Source organism: Oryzias latipes, chromosome 23 (assembly GCF_053564925.1).
Source record: "Oryzias latipes strain Hd-rR chromosome 23, Olatipes_Hd-rR_3.1".
NCBI classification, from domain to species: Eukaryota; Metazoa; Chordata; class Actinopteri; order Beloniformes; family Adrianichthyidae; genus Oryzias; species Oryzias latipes.
In genome coordinates, this window is record NC_136259.1 from 9,341,718 (window position 1) to 9,360,839 (window position 19,122).

General features: G+C 42.1%; 1 protein-coding gene across 4 annotated transcripts in view; it reads right to left on the reverse strand.

Moving 5' to 3' along the window:
• Positions 1 to 13,219: 13,219 nt before the first annotated feature.
• Positions 13,220 to 19,122, reverse strand: part of tbc1d22a (TBC1 domain family, member 22a) — a 165,615-nt gene continuing 159,712 nt past the window's right edge. For 3 of the 4 annotated variants that reach the window (XM_078942130.1, XM_078942131.1, XM_078942129.1), the window contains one exon: positions 13,220 to 15,656. In XM_078942130.1, the coding sequence (XP_078798256.1) occupies positions 15,528 to 15,656 (129 nt within the window). In that variant the 3' untranslated portion in view covers positions 13,220 to 15,527. The remainder of the gene's footprint in view (positions 15,657 to 19,122) is intronic. The other variant, XM_078942132.1, reaches the window with a different exon arrangement.

A 19,122-nucleotide genomic window follows, 5' to 3' on the forward strand; every position in this document is an offset into this window, starting at 1 on the left:
TGGTCCCCATCTGCCCTAATCGTGTTCACCTGTGTCTTGTCTGCCCTGTCTGTATATAAGTCTTGTCTCTGCCTTCCTCCTGTGCTGGTCCATTAACTTCTGCTCATGTTGATCACGTCTTCTTGTCTAGCGTCCATGTCCCTTGCCATGCCACAGTAAGTTTTTGTTTTTAGTTTTGTCATCCTGCTCTGCAGCGCTTTTTGTTAGTTAAATAAACCCACTTGCCCTGAACCCGTTTGCCTCCCGTCTCTGCGCCTGGGTCCTACCTGCTCTCGAGCCTCCCCCCCACACGACATCTATACATCCAATGAAATTAAACTACAAATCAACAAACACAACTGATAACAAATGTCTCTAAAAAATGATGTGTATATTTGCAGAACCTTAAAAACACCAAACAAATAACAAATGCTTCCCAATTAAAGCACAAAAAATGGAACACAAAATGTAAAACCCAAGTTAGAAATTGCAATTTGAAAAAGATACTTTTTTCAGCAGCTTTTCAAAATCAATCACCAATTCTACACTTCTGTGGATGAAACAAAGAACTCCAGAACAATGAAGCCATTTCTCTAAGTCTCTCTCACCTTCAGTTTTAAACAAGGTCTGTGAAAATCCACCATACATTGGTCACATGAACTCAGAGACCTGCTAAAAGTGCACAATTGTAAAAGCTCTTTTATATAGACAACTGTTTGTTTGCTTAGAGCTCTAAATATAAAAAAAAAAATGCTTTTCTATCACCTAGACACAGATGGAGAACCATATCAACTGGATTAATAACAGGGTGGCATGTTTAGACAACATGAAGCTGTCCATCACATTTTTGACCTAAACATGTAAACACATCCTTGGCTCTGCGGTTAGGAAATGGTATTTGGGAATCTCTTTATACCAGGAGCCAGCCTGGCCATTGGAACATCGCCACAGTGCCCATCCAGACTGGGACAGCAACGGGGTCCACTTCAGAGCCGTGAGCTGCTGTGTTTAACTCCAGCTGTCCCAGTAAGGTAGACAACTGCAGCAACATCCACTGACCAAGCTGACAAGCCCTGGCAGAAAAGATCCCCACAAGAAAAACACTGGCTCAGGCAGGCTGGTCAAAAAAAAATAGTTTTGCCATTGTCTTGCAGCTCGCAGATCAAGTGGTTTAGTTTTCCAGTAATGTCAGTCAAGAATGCAAGTTCAGATTCACAATGTTCATATTCACCATATTCAACAGACATCTCCTCCAATAGCACCTTAAAAATCCTGTGCTGTTTTGCTTTGCAGCTGAGGTTGTTTACGATTTTCAGAATAAGAGTCATTATATGTCCAGAGCCAATCACTTCTGCACATAAGGCCTGCTGGTGAATGACGCAGCAGTAATGCAGACATTTTGGAAAGTCTGGGTCAGCTTTACAGTGAGTGATGAAACCTGTTTGTCTATTGATCATAGCAGGAGTCCCATCTGCAGTCACTGCTACCAGCTTTTCTAATTGTACCTTTTTCTGCACAAAAACTCCTTCACCGTGTTATACATTTCAACTCCTCTTGTAGTTGTCTGTTAGGGCAGATGTGTCAGGAGTTCTTCTCTTGTGGAAACCAAAAGCTATGCTGTACTGTTGCCGTCCACAGACTCATCACACTGGACGTTAACCACCTGCACTTTGCAAGATCCCGGTCCAGCTAATTGGCCAAGTTATCAGACATAGCTGACACTCATCTAGACATTGTAGTGGAAATTGAATGAGTTCTATTGTTCTCATCCTTAGGGACAGTGATAGCAATTATCATCATTGCTTGAATTTTTTTCATGCTATATGCAAAAGTCTTTGTCCCTTAAGGCAACAGATTACAGCCCCCCCCCCCCCCCCCCCCCCCCCCCAGGCTGCTGTCGTATTAACAATAGCTTGGAGCTCCAGAATGGACAAGAAAAAACGACGAGAATGGCTCGAGCAGGGCGTTGCTCACGGGGCGGTCGCTCGTGCCAGGCGGTCGCACGTGCTCGGGCCCGCTAAATGCTACTTGTAGCTTTAATTATTATTATTATTTTTCTTCTGCCGGAAGAATCGCATTTTTGAGGCCTTTAACATACCCCAAAACTCACCAAATTTGGCACACACATCAGGGGTCGCGAAAAATTTCGTATTTTATGAGAAATTGGCATGGGTGCGCAAAAATGGCTCGACAGCGCCACCTACACTGACTTTTGTCCCGACGCCCCGCATACGCTTTAACGTACAAGCTTGATTTTTTCAGGGCATGTTCATCAGATGGAAACCTACAAAAAAGTCTGTAGGTACCAAGCTGTCAGTCGCACAGGAAGTCTGCTATATTGATGTCAATATGTCATTTTTGCTCTATTTTGGACATTTGCAGGCCTCCTTCTAGAACGAACTCCTCCTAGAGATTTGTGAATAATGACTCCAAACTTTGGTTTTGTAAACTAGACACATGTCCGATGTTAAATTGCAAAGCTTTTAAGTTTTTACAGAAGTTTGTGACCGTGGCGGCGCGTAGAAATTCGACGTTGTTTCGAAAACACGCCATGAAAAGAAAAATGGCCATAACTCAGCCATGCATAATCCAATCTGATCAAAAATTGATATGCATGATTGTAGTCTGACTCTGAACACATCTGCAGTGAAAGAATCTGGAAAAAGTGTAGCGCCACCTGCTGGCAAGAGGAAATGACATGTTTGACTTGGAGCATCACTGCTCCGAGTAGGATGAGCCGACACACCTGAAAATGACGTCCACCTGTTGAAAAGCCATTGAAGTTTACTCTGACAAAAAACCATAACTTTCAATGCGGGGGTGTGGTCGTGACAGAGCGGCAAAGTTGGGCATCTCGCTATGCACACAAAAGTTGCTCTCACGTGCACATTCCTTGTCCAATCTCACTGAAATTCAATGGATATGATGAAGCTTCTATTCTGAACCCATGGATATGACAATCTTGGACGAGCTCTATAGCGCCACCTAGTTATTGCATTGGGCACATTCTGCCCTGTATTTTCTCTTTGCTTTGTCCGATGTGCATGAAATTAAAACTGGAGATACTCAGAAGGGTCCTCTCTCATCATGTAAAGTTTCATGGGTGTACACCTGACGGTGCCTGCGTAACAGGAAGTGGTCGATTATGTGCACCCAAATAATAGAAATTTATTATAAATCAGCCGTTTGTCTCAGGAAGCTGAGATTTCAGAATTAGATGCCTTTAATAACCTCCAGCTTTGATATGTAACACTATAGGGTCTACGAGAAACTTCATCACTTGATTTTTTTAATGAAATTTTGGACTGAACAAAGATTTTTAGCATAAATTCTGTTTAGGTTATCAGCACCAAGAATTCAACTTTCATAGGCATTTATGTGCTACTGCTTCCTAAAAAAATTCAGAATGATTGAAGTTACAGGTGACATCTTAGAGAGCATTACATCCAAAAAGGTCCGAAAACGTCTTTTTAGGCAAAACTACAAACACCTATTTTTTTTCATAACTTAATCATCATATATCAACACCATTTATTTTTTCAAATGTAGGGATCTGTGTTTGCTGCCTTCCATATTTTTTTCAGAAGTCCAGGTGAAACAGATGATTTTAAAAAAATCCTGATTCATCCCAAAACCTGTGCTTTTTCCGTCTGGACTCCAAACAAGTGTGTTTTAAAATTACTTATGCTTCAAATATCCACACCAAGTTTCACACGCATATAGCTGAACATGTCTAAATGCTTCTTGAATATTCTTTACAGATATAAAATGAACTGGTCAACTGTAGGATGTCATTTCCTCTTACATGCTTAAGTCTTTTCCTCATGCTGCAGCCTGCTCCTCAATCATCCCTGTTGCTGGAGTCAAATTTCCCCCCCCCCCCCCCCCCCCCCACCACACACACACACACCAGCTGCCAGTTCATATGCTAACTAACCCAGAAGTGAGGTGACAAGAGTTTAGACACAAGAGGGAGGGCAGACTGCTTTTTCATTTGTTTTGTATGTCTTTCATAGATTTTTATGAATAATCATTGCTTTTCTAGTCATGTAAAATGCAATTAACCTAATATTTTATCTTTTTTTTTTACAAACAAAACATATGAATGTGCTCCAAAACAAAACCCAACTCTCAGTACAGTTCTACAGATGTAACATAAGACTTAGACAGTAAATGTCTCTTTTATCCTTTTTTAATCAATGCTGCAACTTCTTTTCCTTAATATAAATCCAATGAAATTAAACTACAAAACCAAAAAACACAACGTATAGCAAATTTCTCTAAATAAATTATGTGTATATACAATATGTAGCACTTTTAAACAAAATAATAACAAATCCTTCCAATACAAGCACAGAAAAATGGAACACAAAATTTAAAACCCAAATTTGAAATGGCAATTTTAAAAAGATAATTTTTTCAGCCTGCTAAAAGTGCACAATTGTAAAAGCTCTTTTATATAGACAACTGTTTGGTTGCTTAGAGCTCTAAATATAAAAACAATGCCTTTATGGACGTGGCACGGATGGCACGGATGTTCAGCAGGGTAAACCCCAGGAAAGCGGCGGGACCTGATGGAGTTCCCGGAAAGGTTCTGCGGGCCTGCGCCGATCAACTCTCCCAGGTCTTCACAAAAATCTTCAACCTGTCGCTAGCTCAGGCTTTCATCCCTGCTTGCCTGAAGTCATCCACTATCATCCCGATACCCAAAAAGTCCTCATCCACAGCCTTCCTCACGGACTTCCGCCCAGTTGCACTCACTGCTGTCATCACAAAGTGTCTGGAGCGGCTGCTCCTGGGACACATCAAAGACTCCCTCCCTCCAATCTTCGTCCCCCACCAGTTTGCTTACAAAGCAAACAGATCAACGGATGATGCCATTTCCATCACCCTCCACACTGCGCTGAGCCACCTGGAACACAGAGACACCTACGCCAGGATGCTCTTTGTGGACTATAGCTCAGCCTTTAACACAATCATTCCTGACATTCTGGTCAACAAACTGTCTGAACTAGGACTCCACCCACTCACCTGCTCGTGGATCAAGGACTTCCTGACAAACAGACCACAGACAGTCAAACTTGACCCCCACCTCTCCTCCACCCGGACGCTGAGCACAGGCTCCACACAGGGATGTGTGCTGAGTCCTCTGCTGTATACACTGTACACAGCAGACTGCAGACCAGCCCACACCAGCAACACCGTGGTGAAGTTTGCAGACGACACTACTGTGGTGGGGCTGATCTCTGGGGACGACGAGACGGCCTACAGAGACGAAGTCCTGAAACTCTCAAGGTGGTGTCAGGCTAATAACCTCATCCTGAACACCACCAAGACCAAGGAGATCATCCTGGACTTCAGAAAAAACAGAACAGATCCACCCCCACTCTACATCGATGGAAACTGTGTGGAGAGGGTCCACAGCTTCACCCTCCTGGGCACCACCATCTCTGCTGACCTCACATGGTCTAACAACACCATGACTGTCATCAGGAAGGCCCAGCAACGCCTGCACTTCCTGAGAAAACTTAGGAGGAACGACGTCAGCCAGGAGCTGCTGGTAACGTTCTACCGCTCAACCATTGAGAGCATTCTGTCCTATGGCATCAAAGTGTGGTTTTCCCACTGCACTGAAGCAGAACGGCAGAGCCTCCAGAGAGTGGTAAAGACAGCGCAGAGGATCATCGGCTGCCCCCTCCCCTCACTGAAGGACATTTACCAGTCTCGCTGCCTCAGCAGAGTGACTAGCATCACCACTAACTCCACCCATTCTGCTTTCCCTCTGTTTGAACTGCTGCCCTCTGGAAGGAGGTACAGGTCCATCAGAACCAGGACAAACAGACTAAGAAACAGCTTTTTTCCACAGGCAATTATCATACGGAATGCACATACGTCCACCAACCACACCTCACTCTAATTTTACTACAATGCGTGCAATATCCTGACTGTCTAACCGGGTCACTGTGCAATAACTTGATATTTATTAAGCTGTGCTCACAGCAACTCATGTAATTCCATTCTATTTTATTCACAAATATTTAATATTTAACAGTTTCTGTCCATATTGTTCATTTTTTGTTAAGAGTTGTAAATACAGTATTTCTTTTTCTATTCTATTTTTATTTTTATTTTATGTAACTCCTTCACTCCAAGGCTGCTGCAATTTCATTGTATCCCCATGTACAATGACAATAAACGATTCTGATTCTGATTATATCACTTAGACACAGATGGAGAACCATATCAACTGGATTGGTAACAGCAACAACCACCGACCAAGCCGGCAAGCCCTGGCAGAAAAGATCCCCACAAGAAACACTGCAGGCTGTTCCATAAAAAATATAGTTTTACCATTGCCTTGCAGATCACAGTTGAAGTGGTTTAGTTTTCCTAAAAAAATTCAGAATGATTGAAGTTACAGGTGAACTTTTAGACAACATTTGATCCAAAAAGGTCCGAAAACGTCTTTTTAGGCAAAACTGCAAACACCTATTTTTTTGCATAACTTATCTTTCAAATATCAGCACAAAAAAATTAAAAACGGTAGGGATCTGTGTTTGCTGCCTTCCATATTTTTTTCAGACTTAAAAGTGTAACAGATGATTTATAAAAAATCCTTTTTCATCCAAAAACCTGTGTTAAATCTGTCTAGACTTAGTATTAAAAACTCTCCAAGATGAATGTGCCTGACTCCACCTGCAGGTGGATCACAGACTTCCTGACGGACAGACAGCAGTATGTGAGGCTGGGGAAGCTCGTCTCAGATACTCGGACCACAAGCACCGGATCCCCCCAGGGCTGTGTCCTTTCACCCCTGTTACTCTCCCTGTACACAAACAGCTGCACAGCTGGTCACCTGTCTGTCAAACTCCTGAAGTTTGCTGACGACACCACACTCATCGGCCTCATCTCTGACGGAGATGAGTCGGCCTACAGGAGTGAAATAGCCAGGCTGGTGTCATAGTGCAGCGCTAACAACCTGGAGCTTAATGCTCTGAAGACAGTGGAGATGACAGTGGACTTCAGGAAGGCCCCAGCCCCCCTCCCCCCTGTCATCCTCTGTGACTCCCCGGTGACCTCTGTGGAGTCCTTCTGCTTCCTGGGAACCATCATCAGCCAGGACCTCAAGTGGGAGCAGAACATCAGCTCCATCACTAAGAAGGTCCAGCAGAGGATGTACTTCCTGAGGCAGCTGAAGAAGTTTCACCTCCCTGAAAAGATGCTGGTAGACTTTTACACCGCCATCATCGAATCCACCCTCACGTCCTCCATCACAGTCTGGTTCGCTGCGGCCACGGCCAGAGACAAGGCCAAGCTGCAACGCGTCATCCACTCAGCAGAGAAGGTGATCGGCTGCCACCTCCCGTCTCTCCAGGAGCTGCACATCTCCAGGACCTAGAGGCGGGCAGCCAGGATTGTAGCCAACCCCTCTCATCCAGGACATAATCTCTTTCGGCCCCTCCCTTCTGGCAAGAGGCTCCGGTCCATCAGGACCAGGACCTCGCGCCACAAGAACAGCTTCTTCCCCACTGCAGCCAGCCTGCTGAACAGAACCCCAACTCCCCCAGGTGACCCCCCTCCCCCCCCCCCCGCCCACCAAAGGACTGTCGGTGCCACTTACAGGCCCCACCATCCCAGCCCATCTGTGCTCCCACTTTAATTCACCTTACTCTACTGTATATAGTGTGTTGTTGTTAACTTAATTTTTAACTTATTCTTAATTGCACTATACACCAAGTCAAATTCCTCGTTTTGTAAAGTGCGCTCTACTGAACCTGGCAATAAAACTTTTTCTGATTTCTGATTCTATTAATCATTGTTTTTTATTCATTCAAAATGCAATTAAATCAATATTTTATCTTTTTTCTTTTCCTTTTTCTTTTTTTTATCTCTTATATCCTTTTTTATAATCAATGTTTGAACTTCTTTTCCTTTCTATTGTCATGGTTTCAGTTTGTTGTCTTTTTTTTCGCTTTAGTTCTTGTTCTGTCTTGTTTGGTTCTGTTTCCTGTTTTATTTTGAAAGGTTTCCTGTCTTGTCATGTTTTTGAGTTTTACTTCCTTTGGTCCCCATCTGCCCTAATCGTGTTCACCTGTGTCTTGTCTGCCCTGTCTGTATATAAGTCTTGTCTCTGCCTTCCTCCTGTGCTGGTCCATTAACTTCTGCTCATGTTGATCACGTCTTCTTGTCTGGCGTCCATGTCCCTTGCCATGCCACAGTAAGTTTTTGTTTTTAGTTTTGTCATCCTGCTCTGCAGCGCTTTTTGTTAGTTAAATAAACCCACTTGCCCTGAACCCGTTTGCCTCCCGTCTCTGCGCCTGGGTCCTACCTGCTGTCGAGCCTCCCCCCCACACGACATCTATACATCCAATGAAATTAAACTACAAATCAACAAACACAACTGATAACAAATGTCTCTAAAAAATGATGTGTATATTTGCAGAACCTTAAAAACACCAAACAAATAACAAATGCTTCCCAAATAAAGCACAAAAAATGGAACACAAAATGTAAAACCCAAGTTAGAAATTGCAATTTGAAAAGATACTTTTTTCAGCAGCTTTTCAAAATCAATCACCAATTCTACTCTTCTGTGGATGAAACAAAGAACTCCAGAACAATGAAGCCATTTCTCTAAGTCTCTCTCACCTTCAGTTTTAAACAAGGTCTGTGAAAATCCACCATACATTGGTCACATGAACTCAGAGACCTGCTAAAAGTGCACAATTGTAAAAGCTCTTTTATATAGACAACTGTTTGTTTGCTTAGAGCTGTAAATATAAAAAAAAAATGCTTTTCTATCACCTAGACACAGATGGAGAACCATATCAACTGGATTAATAACAGGGTGGCATGTTTAGACAACATGAAGCTGTCCATCACATTTTTGACCTAAACATGTAAACACATCCTTGGCTCTGCGGTTAAGAAATGGTATTTGGGAATCTCTTTATACCAGGAGCCAGCCTGGCCATTGGAACATCGCCACAGTGCCCATCCAGACTGGGACAGCAAGGGGGTCCACTTCAGAGCCGTGAGCTGCTGTGTTTAACTCCAGCTGTCCCAGCAAGGGAGACAACTGCAGCAACATCCACTGACCAAGCTGACAAGCCCTGGCAGAAAAGATCCCCACAAGAAAAACACTGGCTCAGGCAGGCTGGTCAAAAAAAAATAGTTTTGCCATTGTCTTGAGGCTCGCAGATCAAGTGGTTTAGTTTTCCAGTAATGTCAGTCAAGAATGCAAGTTCAGATTCACCATGTTCATATTCACCATATTCAACAGACATCTCCTCCAATAGCACCTTAAAAATCCTGTGCTGTTTTGCTTTGCAGCTGAGGTTGTTTACGATTTTCAGAATAAGAGTCATTATATGTCCAGAGCCAATCACTTCTGCACATAAGGCCTGCTGGTGAATGACGCAGCAGTAATGCAGACATTTTGGAAAGTCTGGGTCAGCTTTACAGTGAGTGATGAAACCTGTTTGTCTATTGATCATAGCAGGAGTCCCATCTGCAGTCACTGCTACCAGCTTTTCTAATTGTACCTTTTTCTGCACAAAAACTCCTTCACCGTGTTATACATTTCAACTCCTCTTGTAGTTGTCTGTTAGGGCAGATGTGTCAGGAGTTCTTCTCTTGTGGAAACCAAAAGCTATGCTGTACTGTTGCCGTCCACAGACTCATTACACTGGACGTTAACCACCTGCACTTTGCAAGATCCCGGTCCAGCTAATTGGCCAAGTTATCAGACATAGCTGACACTCATCTAGACATTGTAGTGGAAATTGAATGAGTTCTATTGTTCTCATCCTTAGGGACAGTGATAGCAATTATCATCATTGCTTGAATTTTTTTCATGCTATATGCAAAAGTCTTTGTCCCTTAAGGCAACAGATTACAGCCCCCCCCCCCCCCCCCCCCCCCCCCGGCTGCTGTCGTATTAACAATAGCTTGGAGCTCCAGACGAGAATGGCTCGAGCAGGGCGTTGCTCACGGGGCGGTCGCTCGTGCCATGCGGTCGCACGTGCTCGGGCCCGCTAAATGCTACTTGTAGCTTTAATTTCAAGTTGTAATTGGAATTATTTTTTTCAAATAATGAATTCAAATGGAGAAAATATCTTAGCAAATATGCCCCTCACAGGAGTTTATTTCAGAGTTGATTCCTATTTGGAAACCAGCATTTGTGTGCAGTTTGAGATTTTTCTGCAGACAGTCTCAGTGTCCATATTAGGGTTTCTTGTTTACAATCTGTCATCAGTCTGGATTACCCCATCTTTAAAAACACTTAATTTCTTTTTTGTTTTTGATTTGAAAGGAAAAATAAAGGTTCACTATAAAATGATTCTCTGATGAACTAATAAAGGCAACATTTATGGGCCTGGAAAGGAAAAGGGTGGTGGGACAAAAACTGCTACATTTCAGATGTCAAACAGCTAAAATATGTGGAAAAAATGACCACGAAGATGGGAAGAAGAAAAAAACAACACAAAAAAAGTTGATAATTGTTACTATTTTGCTGAATCTTTTCACTGCACACTGGGCTCCAGCTGCTTCATCATTGGCACCTCTTCCATTTTTCGATCTTGGCCCGCTCACGCGTGCGGCCCAGCCCACATGAGCACCAGCCACAGCCTTGCTGCGACCATTGTTGCTTTAATGTATTTTTAATTTCCAATAAAGTGACTGGAGTCCTGAGTGACCGGCACTCCATAATTGGCTGACTGTGTGAACATCAGTCAGGCTAACGAGAGCGAAGATGAGGGGTTGGCTTTGAAGGTGGGCTCCACACACACACCCACACCCACTGCCACATACTTACATCTTCTTCTTTGTCTTCCCTCTTCTTTCTTCCTGCTCTTTCAAGCGCGCATAGACACACACGGAGAGTCTCATAAAGCGAGCCGCCGCCGTGCTCCGTAGGGATCAGATGAGAAGTGTTTACCTGTTAGACTCTCCGCATGAACACAATACTGGCACCCATACTGGCACATTAACCTTACGCTTTGACTCGGGCGCACACACATTTGCTTTTATCTGCACACTCATTCATCCCGCATGATTTTTGTCAGAGGGTGGCGTTTGACTGTGGGCTCACCGGGGTGCAGAAGCGTGTTGCGGCTTCACAGAGGTGCTGCTCGCATTTTGAAGCATCTGTTCTGTCTGCAGTCACATGTAGAACATTTGGAGCTATGGTGCACTTTTACGAGAAAAATAATAATAATTAAAGTTGTGAGCAGCGTCGTATGGCCCACAGTCTCTACCGCCCCCCCTTTGACCCAGTTTCACTTGCTGAGCAGCTGCCACACGCCCCTTGCCAGCATTCTACACACCTGGTTTTTTGCCACTCTTCTTCCACCCTGGTAGATATATGCAAGAGCCATGCCACTTAGAAGCCTCACTGACTTCCCCTCCTTCTGCCTCTGCCAGCCTGGTCAGAGCTACACATGAGAAATTCATAGAAAACAAACACTTTTTCAAAATGGCAGCTTTTCTGTTGGTTTCATCTCCATAGCAACCATTTTATCTTTTGGTCATCTGGGGGTGACGAACAGGTCAATGACATTTTTAGTTAAATATGCAAAAGTAAATTTTTGGATTTCACCACGCCCACAATCCTAATATAGTCATAACCAATGTTGAGGTTACGGATTACAAAGTAAAGAATTACTGTATTTAAATTACTTTATTAATTAATTTCAGTAATTAATTACAATTACTGGTCTATAGAAACGTTTGTTACTTCATTACTTAGGTTTAGCTGGCTTTGACATTTTCTTTCGGTTAAATTAAACGAAATGGAGGGCAATTCAAAAAAACAACAAAAAAAAACAGTGCAAACGCGCAGTCATGCAAGCGCAGAGTGGGGATTGGTTAAAGTATATTACCTCATTGCTGCAGTCGCTTTGCTTTCCAAACTGGCTCAAAGAGATGCTGAAGGAGTCTTCTCATCCCAGAGGAGCAGCAGGTGAGCAGCAGAGCAGAGACCCGCCCCGAGTACAGATAGATGTGTCGGCTGAGGATGAAACAACTCTAAAGTCGGCTCTTTAGTGTGAAAGACAAGAGCCGACCCCTTCCTTTTCTGTATTAATTCACCCTTTCTGACTTTATTTCTCTCTTTAAGCTGCACGTGACGGCGTCTTTGGTCAATATGAGTTAGCGCTCAATGCGCTCTCCAGAGGGGGGTGGGGGGTAGTTTGGTAGACAGGCAGAAGTGCAGAACTTTGCAAAAAAAGGCAGACGTAGGGAGAGAGAAAGTTGCAACTCGTTGTAATGGAAAACCTAAAGTCAGAGAAAATGAACATGGAGGCATAAAACAGTTCAACAGAGTGGCTTCTTTTCATGTTTTACAGATATGAACAAAGGCGGAACAGGTTCATTTGACTTTGAGCATTGGCATTGACCACATGTGTTGTAACTTATCCTTGTGTCTTTTTCACACTGTTGTCTGAATTCTAAAAAAAAAACAACAGATCATGTTTTAAATCAGGTCATTGCTTTAAAAATAAAGTTCAATGAAAGACAAGAGGATCTAGTTTGTGCAAAATATTTTCCTTGATAATCTGTGTATGAGTGGAAAAAAGTAACGAGTGGGGAATTACTTTTTCAAATAGGTAATGAGTAAAGTAATTTAATTACAATTTTGATCTATAAACTAAGTAAAGTAATCAATTACTTTTTAGAAGTAATTAAACCCAACACTAGTCATGTCATATATTGTTTCGTTCAGCTTAAACCAAAGATTCATAAATTAAATTTTCACTCTAAAATATGTCAGTAACCGGGGAAGTAAAAATCAACCTTTTTTCCCCAAATAGCTTACCAGTGATGTTCAACAATTCAGGAGGCGATAGGTTGAAATCCCTAGGAGGAGTTAAATTTATAACTAGCACCAAAGGTATTTTGTTTTGTTTTTTTAAATTGGCGAGGTCAAAAGTCATAAAAAATGGTGATTGTGGTTCTGTACTTTTGCTGGCATCAGGAGAGTATTTTAATGGTTTGGCATATGAAATTTAGCTGTGATGTCATCATTTTTTTTTGGGGGGGTGGGGGGGGGGGTGACTTTCCTACGGCCAGAATTATTTTTCACTTGGTGCTAGGTGTGTGCAAATTTTTCAGTGTGTGGCAAGAAAAAAAAAATTCACTCATAGAAAGAAGAATTATAAAATCAAAAAGGTTTCTGCTGTCTAGGACTTTTGTGGGTCAGAATATTAATCACCATATGACATCAAATTCAAAGCACTTTTGTCATGTACAGGGTTTATTTACAATTTGTATTTACAGATTGTTTCTGTACATGTTTTTAAACCAAGAACAGCCATTCCTGACTCCAACAAAATCTATATTCTTTTTTACTTCATCTGAGGCAAAGAACCGTTCGGAATTTGGGCTTTCAAATACTACATTTAGGTTTGAGAAATGACGCTTCTGGAGGACAACCCACTGTAAGGTCCCAGGAATGTCTGAAAAAACCTCGGGGCGTCACTATGGAGATGATGCTTCCTCATTAAACCGTCAGATATGTGGTGGCTCACTGCTGTTAAAGGCAAACTGCTTCATAAGACATTACAGCAAAAGTGGAAAACGAAGAAGAAGACGTTCTTTTAACCAGTACAGGACATCGTTGACTCCCCCTACGGTCCTCTGTGTGAGACAATCCATTAAGGCAACATCACTTTGGAGACCAACTGTCACTTGTAGCTGCTGTCACCAGTTTTCAAGCTTTGATTCTTTAAATAAAAGCCGCTTATAGTTGAAATACAAACAAAAAGAAAATGTAGGTGGTCTAAAAAGCTTTGGCAGGAAACATCACTTCTGATCCACACAAACCCATCAAATCTGAGAAGTGAAGTTCAGAAACCTTTGTTAATTTATCAACACACCAGGTGTTTCAACATACCCCCCCCCCCAATAGTATTGTGGCAGTACCATGCCAGTTTTAGAACCTGGCAGCCATAGACCCTCCCACTCTTCCACATGGATTAGAAGCTTTTTGTTCAATTGGAGCCACAAATGGAACCACCTTTAGATTCAGGCACAACTTAAGAGGCTCAAAAATGTAAACATACTTTAGTATAAATAAAACCCCTTAAATGATGGCTGTTCTTGAATGAGTATGTCACATAAAAAAGGGACAGAAGGAAAAAAAAAAGCAGTTTTTGTCAGAGTCATTGAACTGGTTCAGATTGTGTTTGGGAGAAAAGTCCTGGCATGTGATCAAAGACTGACAGCTCTAAGAAAAAAAAATCCAAGGCGACACCCTGTTCCCCCCCACCCCTCTGTCGCCATCTCCCCTTCACACACCTACGCTCGTCCTCTTTGTCGGCTCAGGTGACAACAATGGATGAATCTTGGCTTAATGCTAACTGCTTTGAGTTATGCTGGGACGTGGCGTCCCTGGCAACCACAGCGCCGATGATCGAGCCTTAAAAAAATAGAAAGCCAAAGTTATGTGCCAACGTTTCAGCGGCAGAAATAAACCCTTCATGGGTAGATCCAACCCTAAATACGGATTCATCTTCCATCACCTTCATAGTTTATCTCCTAAATGTTATTATTTAATCAAATGTAAATATTGAAATAACACCAATGTTCTTTTGGAGTTCACAGAAAAGTTCTAGATTTACCCAAAAAAAAAATCCAAAAACTCAGGAATTAATTACTTTCTTGAAGCTGTTGAATAATAAATATCTCGTATGTTCCTGTGGATTCACTTTACCCAACAGAACAGAAGAGCAGAGCTGCAACACGTGCACACGCTGAACAGATCGAGTGCGTCTCTGAACTGCAAAGAGGAAAGAGGAATCCGTATGACAGGGAACAATCACCCTGTGGAGGATTTTCACAAAGACTTTCCTTCCACCTGCACTTAACACAGCACACATTCCACAGAGTTTTATCTGTATGCACTCATGGAAATGAGACACAAGGAAGAAACATAAACGAACTGGCTGGAAAAAGTAAGGCAAGATCTTTAAGTGGATAAAGAAAGGCATGATTCCGATTGGGACTAGGGCAGAGCCTCTGTGTGACATCCAAAAAAGGTGTGAGTGCAGCTGTGAGGTAGTCCTACGGTAAATGAAGAGACTCTTGCTCCGCATTTAAACTCTCTCCTGATGGCTGTTTAATTTCATGTGGCCCTCCTGAAGTGCAGCTTCTTTTTTTTTCTGCTGCTCTCTTCAAGTCAGTTCCTGAAAAAACAAAGGTTTCCCTGCTGGTGTGAGAGGAGAAGCAGGTTTCCTTCAGAATCTGTAGCTATGCCGGATTTGCCCTCTTCCAAAACAACTGTGAAAGTAAAAAATAATGTAATGGAACATTTTTTTGGGAGTGCAGTTTGAAATCCCACACCAGCAAAAAAAGGAAAAAAAAAGAGCTGATCAGACAGAAATATTACAAAAAGGCTCATTGTCACTTCAGGATGCTACACCACAGGTCCTCACTGAATCTCTTAGCTGAAAGGCCCATTGGAAATGGGGAGTGGGGGTGGGGAAAAGTAAGGTCCCTCCATGTGGGGGCCCTAGGACAGGCGGCGGAAGGAGACGACACTCCCATCATCTCTTGTAGTGGTTGGGCGCGTCAGCAAAGGCGAACTTCAACCTGTAAGCTTCGGCCAGCAGCACGCTCACTTCCTCGTTGCCCCAGTGCATAGTGGGAAGATTTTGTAGGAGGATCATCAAGCCCTGCAGAGACACGATGAACATTGGCAGATGAGATGAATGAAAGACAGATCAGACTGATCAGCATGAACTCGACTGTAGTTGGAAAGTTCAAACAGGCAGAGATTAAAAAAAATAATGTTTTGGTACACAATCCTATGGTGGCCCTGAAGTTCAAATCACACGACAAATCACTCAACACAAAAACATATTAAAGATCACAACTAAACAAACAATACAAAAAAAACATATTTTAGAAAAACAAAATTACAGAAAAAACACAATAAAAAGTTTTGACAGTTTGAGTTTTTTATATGCGTCTTTAAGACTAATAAAAGTTTAATGCTAACTTTTTGTTGTAATAATGGACAACATTTATCATCCATTCAGCAATTTCCAAAAGTACCTACCTTTTACAGGTTCTACTTAGTTTCATTTTTAACATTTTATTTTGATTTCGGAAATTACTTTTGATATCCAAAATGAAAGTAAAATTCCAGAAACCTAAACACAATTCTAAAACAATGAAACAAAAATAAAGTTTTGCATAAAAGTTTTCTGTTGTTGTTTTGTAATACACAAATCCTGTATCGAAGTGAAACAAAACCATGACACAAAAGTATGTACAAACCAATTGTGGGGAAAGGGAATTGTTGCACTCTAAGTACCTTAGCAGAGTGCAACAATTGTTTGTTGCAACAGTTTGTTTGAGTCATGTAGTGTGACGGATAAATGTAGCAGGACACAATTACACAGTGCTGTAATTATCAGCTGCTCATCTGTTATGGCCCACAGGAGATCTGAGTAGGGTTTGGTACAAATCAGCCCTATTTTCTCTGTCCACCTCTTCCAAATGTTGGCAAAACCAAGACACTTCAAGACCAGCCGAGATATAGAAACTCTGCAACAAGTTAAAGCCCTGGTGTGAGGCCTTCTTCTGGTTGGACGTGGACGGTAACTTCTCCGAAGAAAGGTGTCCGTTTAGCATCCTTAATGTCCAAACCACAAAAACAGGCTTCTTTTGATGTAGGAAAGTAGATTTTTTTACACAAAAGTTTGGCTGAGTTTTGCAGTCCATCTCAAGGGGAGACCACAGCCAACTTGCAAAGGAAGCTCATTTTTGTTGAGAAAGGGAAAAAATGTGTTCTAGGTTGCAATCATGATCCCATTCACTTTTGAGTTTGTTCCGCATGACTGTAACACTTCTTGCCTCTGTGGTGCATTTGTGTGACACGGAGGTCATTAAATCAGTTAGAGGGGTAAATAACAGCTAAAAGAAAGAGACAAAAAGACAGGAAGGGTAAAGTTTGTTAGGAACAAAAATTCGGGAATGAAAGAATAAAGTGTCGGCTACAATTGCTAGAAGGTGGAGGCGCTCCTCAGATTCCCCGTTCTGTACATTACTTGCTAAGTAAGACGACAGACGGCAGCAACATACCGTCTCACACCCGCTCAGGTTCAATCTCGCCGACTAATGCCTCTCCCTGGAAGGGGAATGAGGCTGGTTAGCGTTGAGGCCCAGTCTACGAGTGTGTGAGAGCACATGCATGTTGTGGAGGAGTGTCCCAGGAGCTTTCATCATCAAGGCTGAAATCATTGCCGTGACAGTGGGGTTTACAACCAATTGCGGTGTTGATTATTGCCTCGAAAGACAAACCCCTCCAGGGTTATGGTGTCGGCGCTCATCTGCCACCTGAGCAGCTATCTGGGAAAAGGATGCTACCCTGACAGGAAGTGCATCAGCGCAGGCTAAAACATTTAAACCAAGTTGTGGTGGCCAACTCTTGAGTGACTTAAAGTGCCTCTAAATTTAAAGACATTTCGGTGCATTGCTCTGTCTTTACAGCAGCTAAGAAAGTCCAATTTCACAAAGTTTAAAGAAAATGTTTACCACAGTGAGGCTCTTTGCATTAGTTTTCCCTCCTACATGCTAAACTGAAGGTGTTTGGCTCCTTTAATTTTTCCTCCCGAGCTGGTTTTTTTAATGAGTCGGAGAGACGACCCCGATGACTTTTCAACAAAAAGCATTTGTATTCAGCTTGCAGATGGAAGAGTGCACGCAGACTTGGACTAATTAAACTGAAAACTGCTATGCCAGTCAGACCCTGCACGCATTGCTTTGCACCCTCCCGTCCTCTAAATATCTTATAGTTGAAGCTGGCTAAATATCAGCCATGACCACTGTTGATTTTTGAATTTTTTTTTTTGTTTTTTTTCAAGTAAAGCAGAGAGTGAGAGGCTGGTGAGTATGATATCGACAGTTTTATGAGCCGTAGGCTTTATAAATGTGCTAAAACCCCATTGGACCACCAAAAAAAAAATTCTCAGATTGGGCAGGAGGTAAGGTAAAATGCTAACAAATTTGGCCTGCAGTGTTTTCACAACATAGAACATGATTTTGAAATTACTTTCAAATTCTTACGGAGCCCTGTACATGAATTAAAACAAACAAACAACAAATTGTTTTAATTACTCATTTGTGGGGACAAATTACTTTTTTTACACAAATACTATTTTGGTGGGCACTCATTTTGTGGGCATAAATTAGCATTTAATGTGCACAAATTACCATTTTCGTACACACAAACTAGTACTTTCTCTACACAAATAAGCATTTTGTGGGCACAAATTAGCATTTTGTGGGCACAAATTAGCATTCCATGCGCAAGAATAAGCCTTTTGTGAACAAAATGACATTTTTTTCCCGCACAAATTAGTATTTTGTGGGGCAAAAATTAGCTTTTGAGGGCGCTAATTCGTTTTTTGTGGTCACAAATTAGTAGTAGGAACTGAAGATACCAAAACACTGACTGCGCACAAAATAGCAATTAGTCCCCACAAACTACCTATTCGTGGCCACAAATGATGAGTTTGAGGGAACAATTTATTTATTTATTTATTTATTGTCATTTCCAGGGTTCCAGAATTTCTTAATTAGAAGATCCAGCTGCTGATGAATTCCAGCAGCGAAGCGTTATGTATTACAGGCAGCTCTTTTAAGAAGAAAACCTGTACTTTGACTTGCCCAGGTGACATCCCCCAAGGTTTAGCAAAGGCCTCTAAAGGCTTCTACTTCTTGAAGAGTGGAGGGCCAGAAAATGCAATGAGCCCGAAGAAGCGGCCTGATCAGAATGCAACTAGGTTTTCTCTCATCTGTATTCAACGGAGTTGCGGTATCAGCTCTCCCCCTTTCATCGCTCGGCCTCTCCCACATATTTGAAATCCAGCACATTTGCTAACTGCTAACAAACTTGCACAGGAGACAGTAACTTGGTGCATAAAGAGCTTTGTTTCTGTATTGCTGCCGTGGAAAAGATTTAAATTAAACACCAATAAAACATCTGAACTGCTGTTGACCTCCTGCACATTCCTCAGACTCTTTTAGTTGAACATCATTTAAAGTAGGATGTGAATAATTTAGATTAAGATCTCTTGATCTCTTTTAAAGTGTTCCCAGTAGTTTTTTAATTATAAAGTTTTTTTTAAAGCA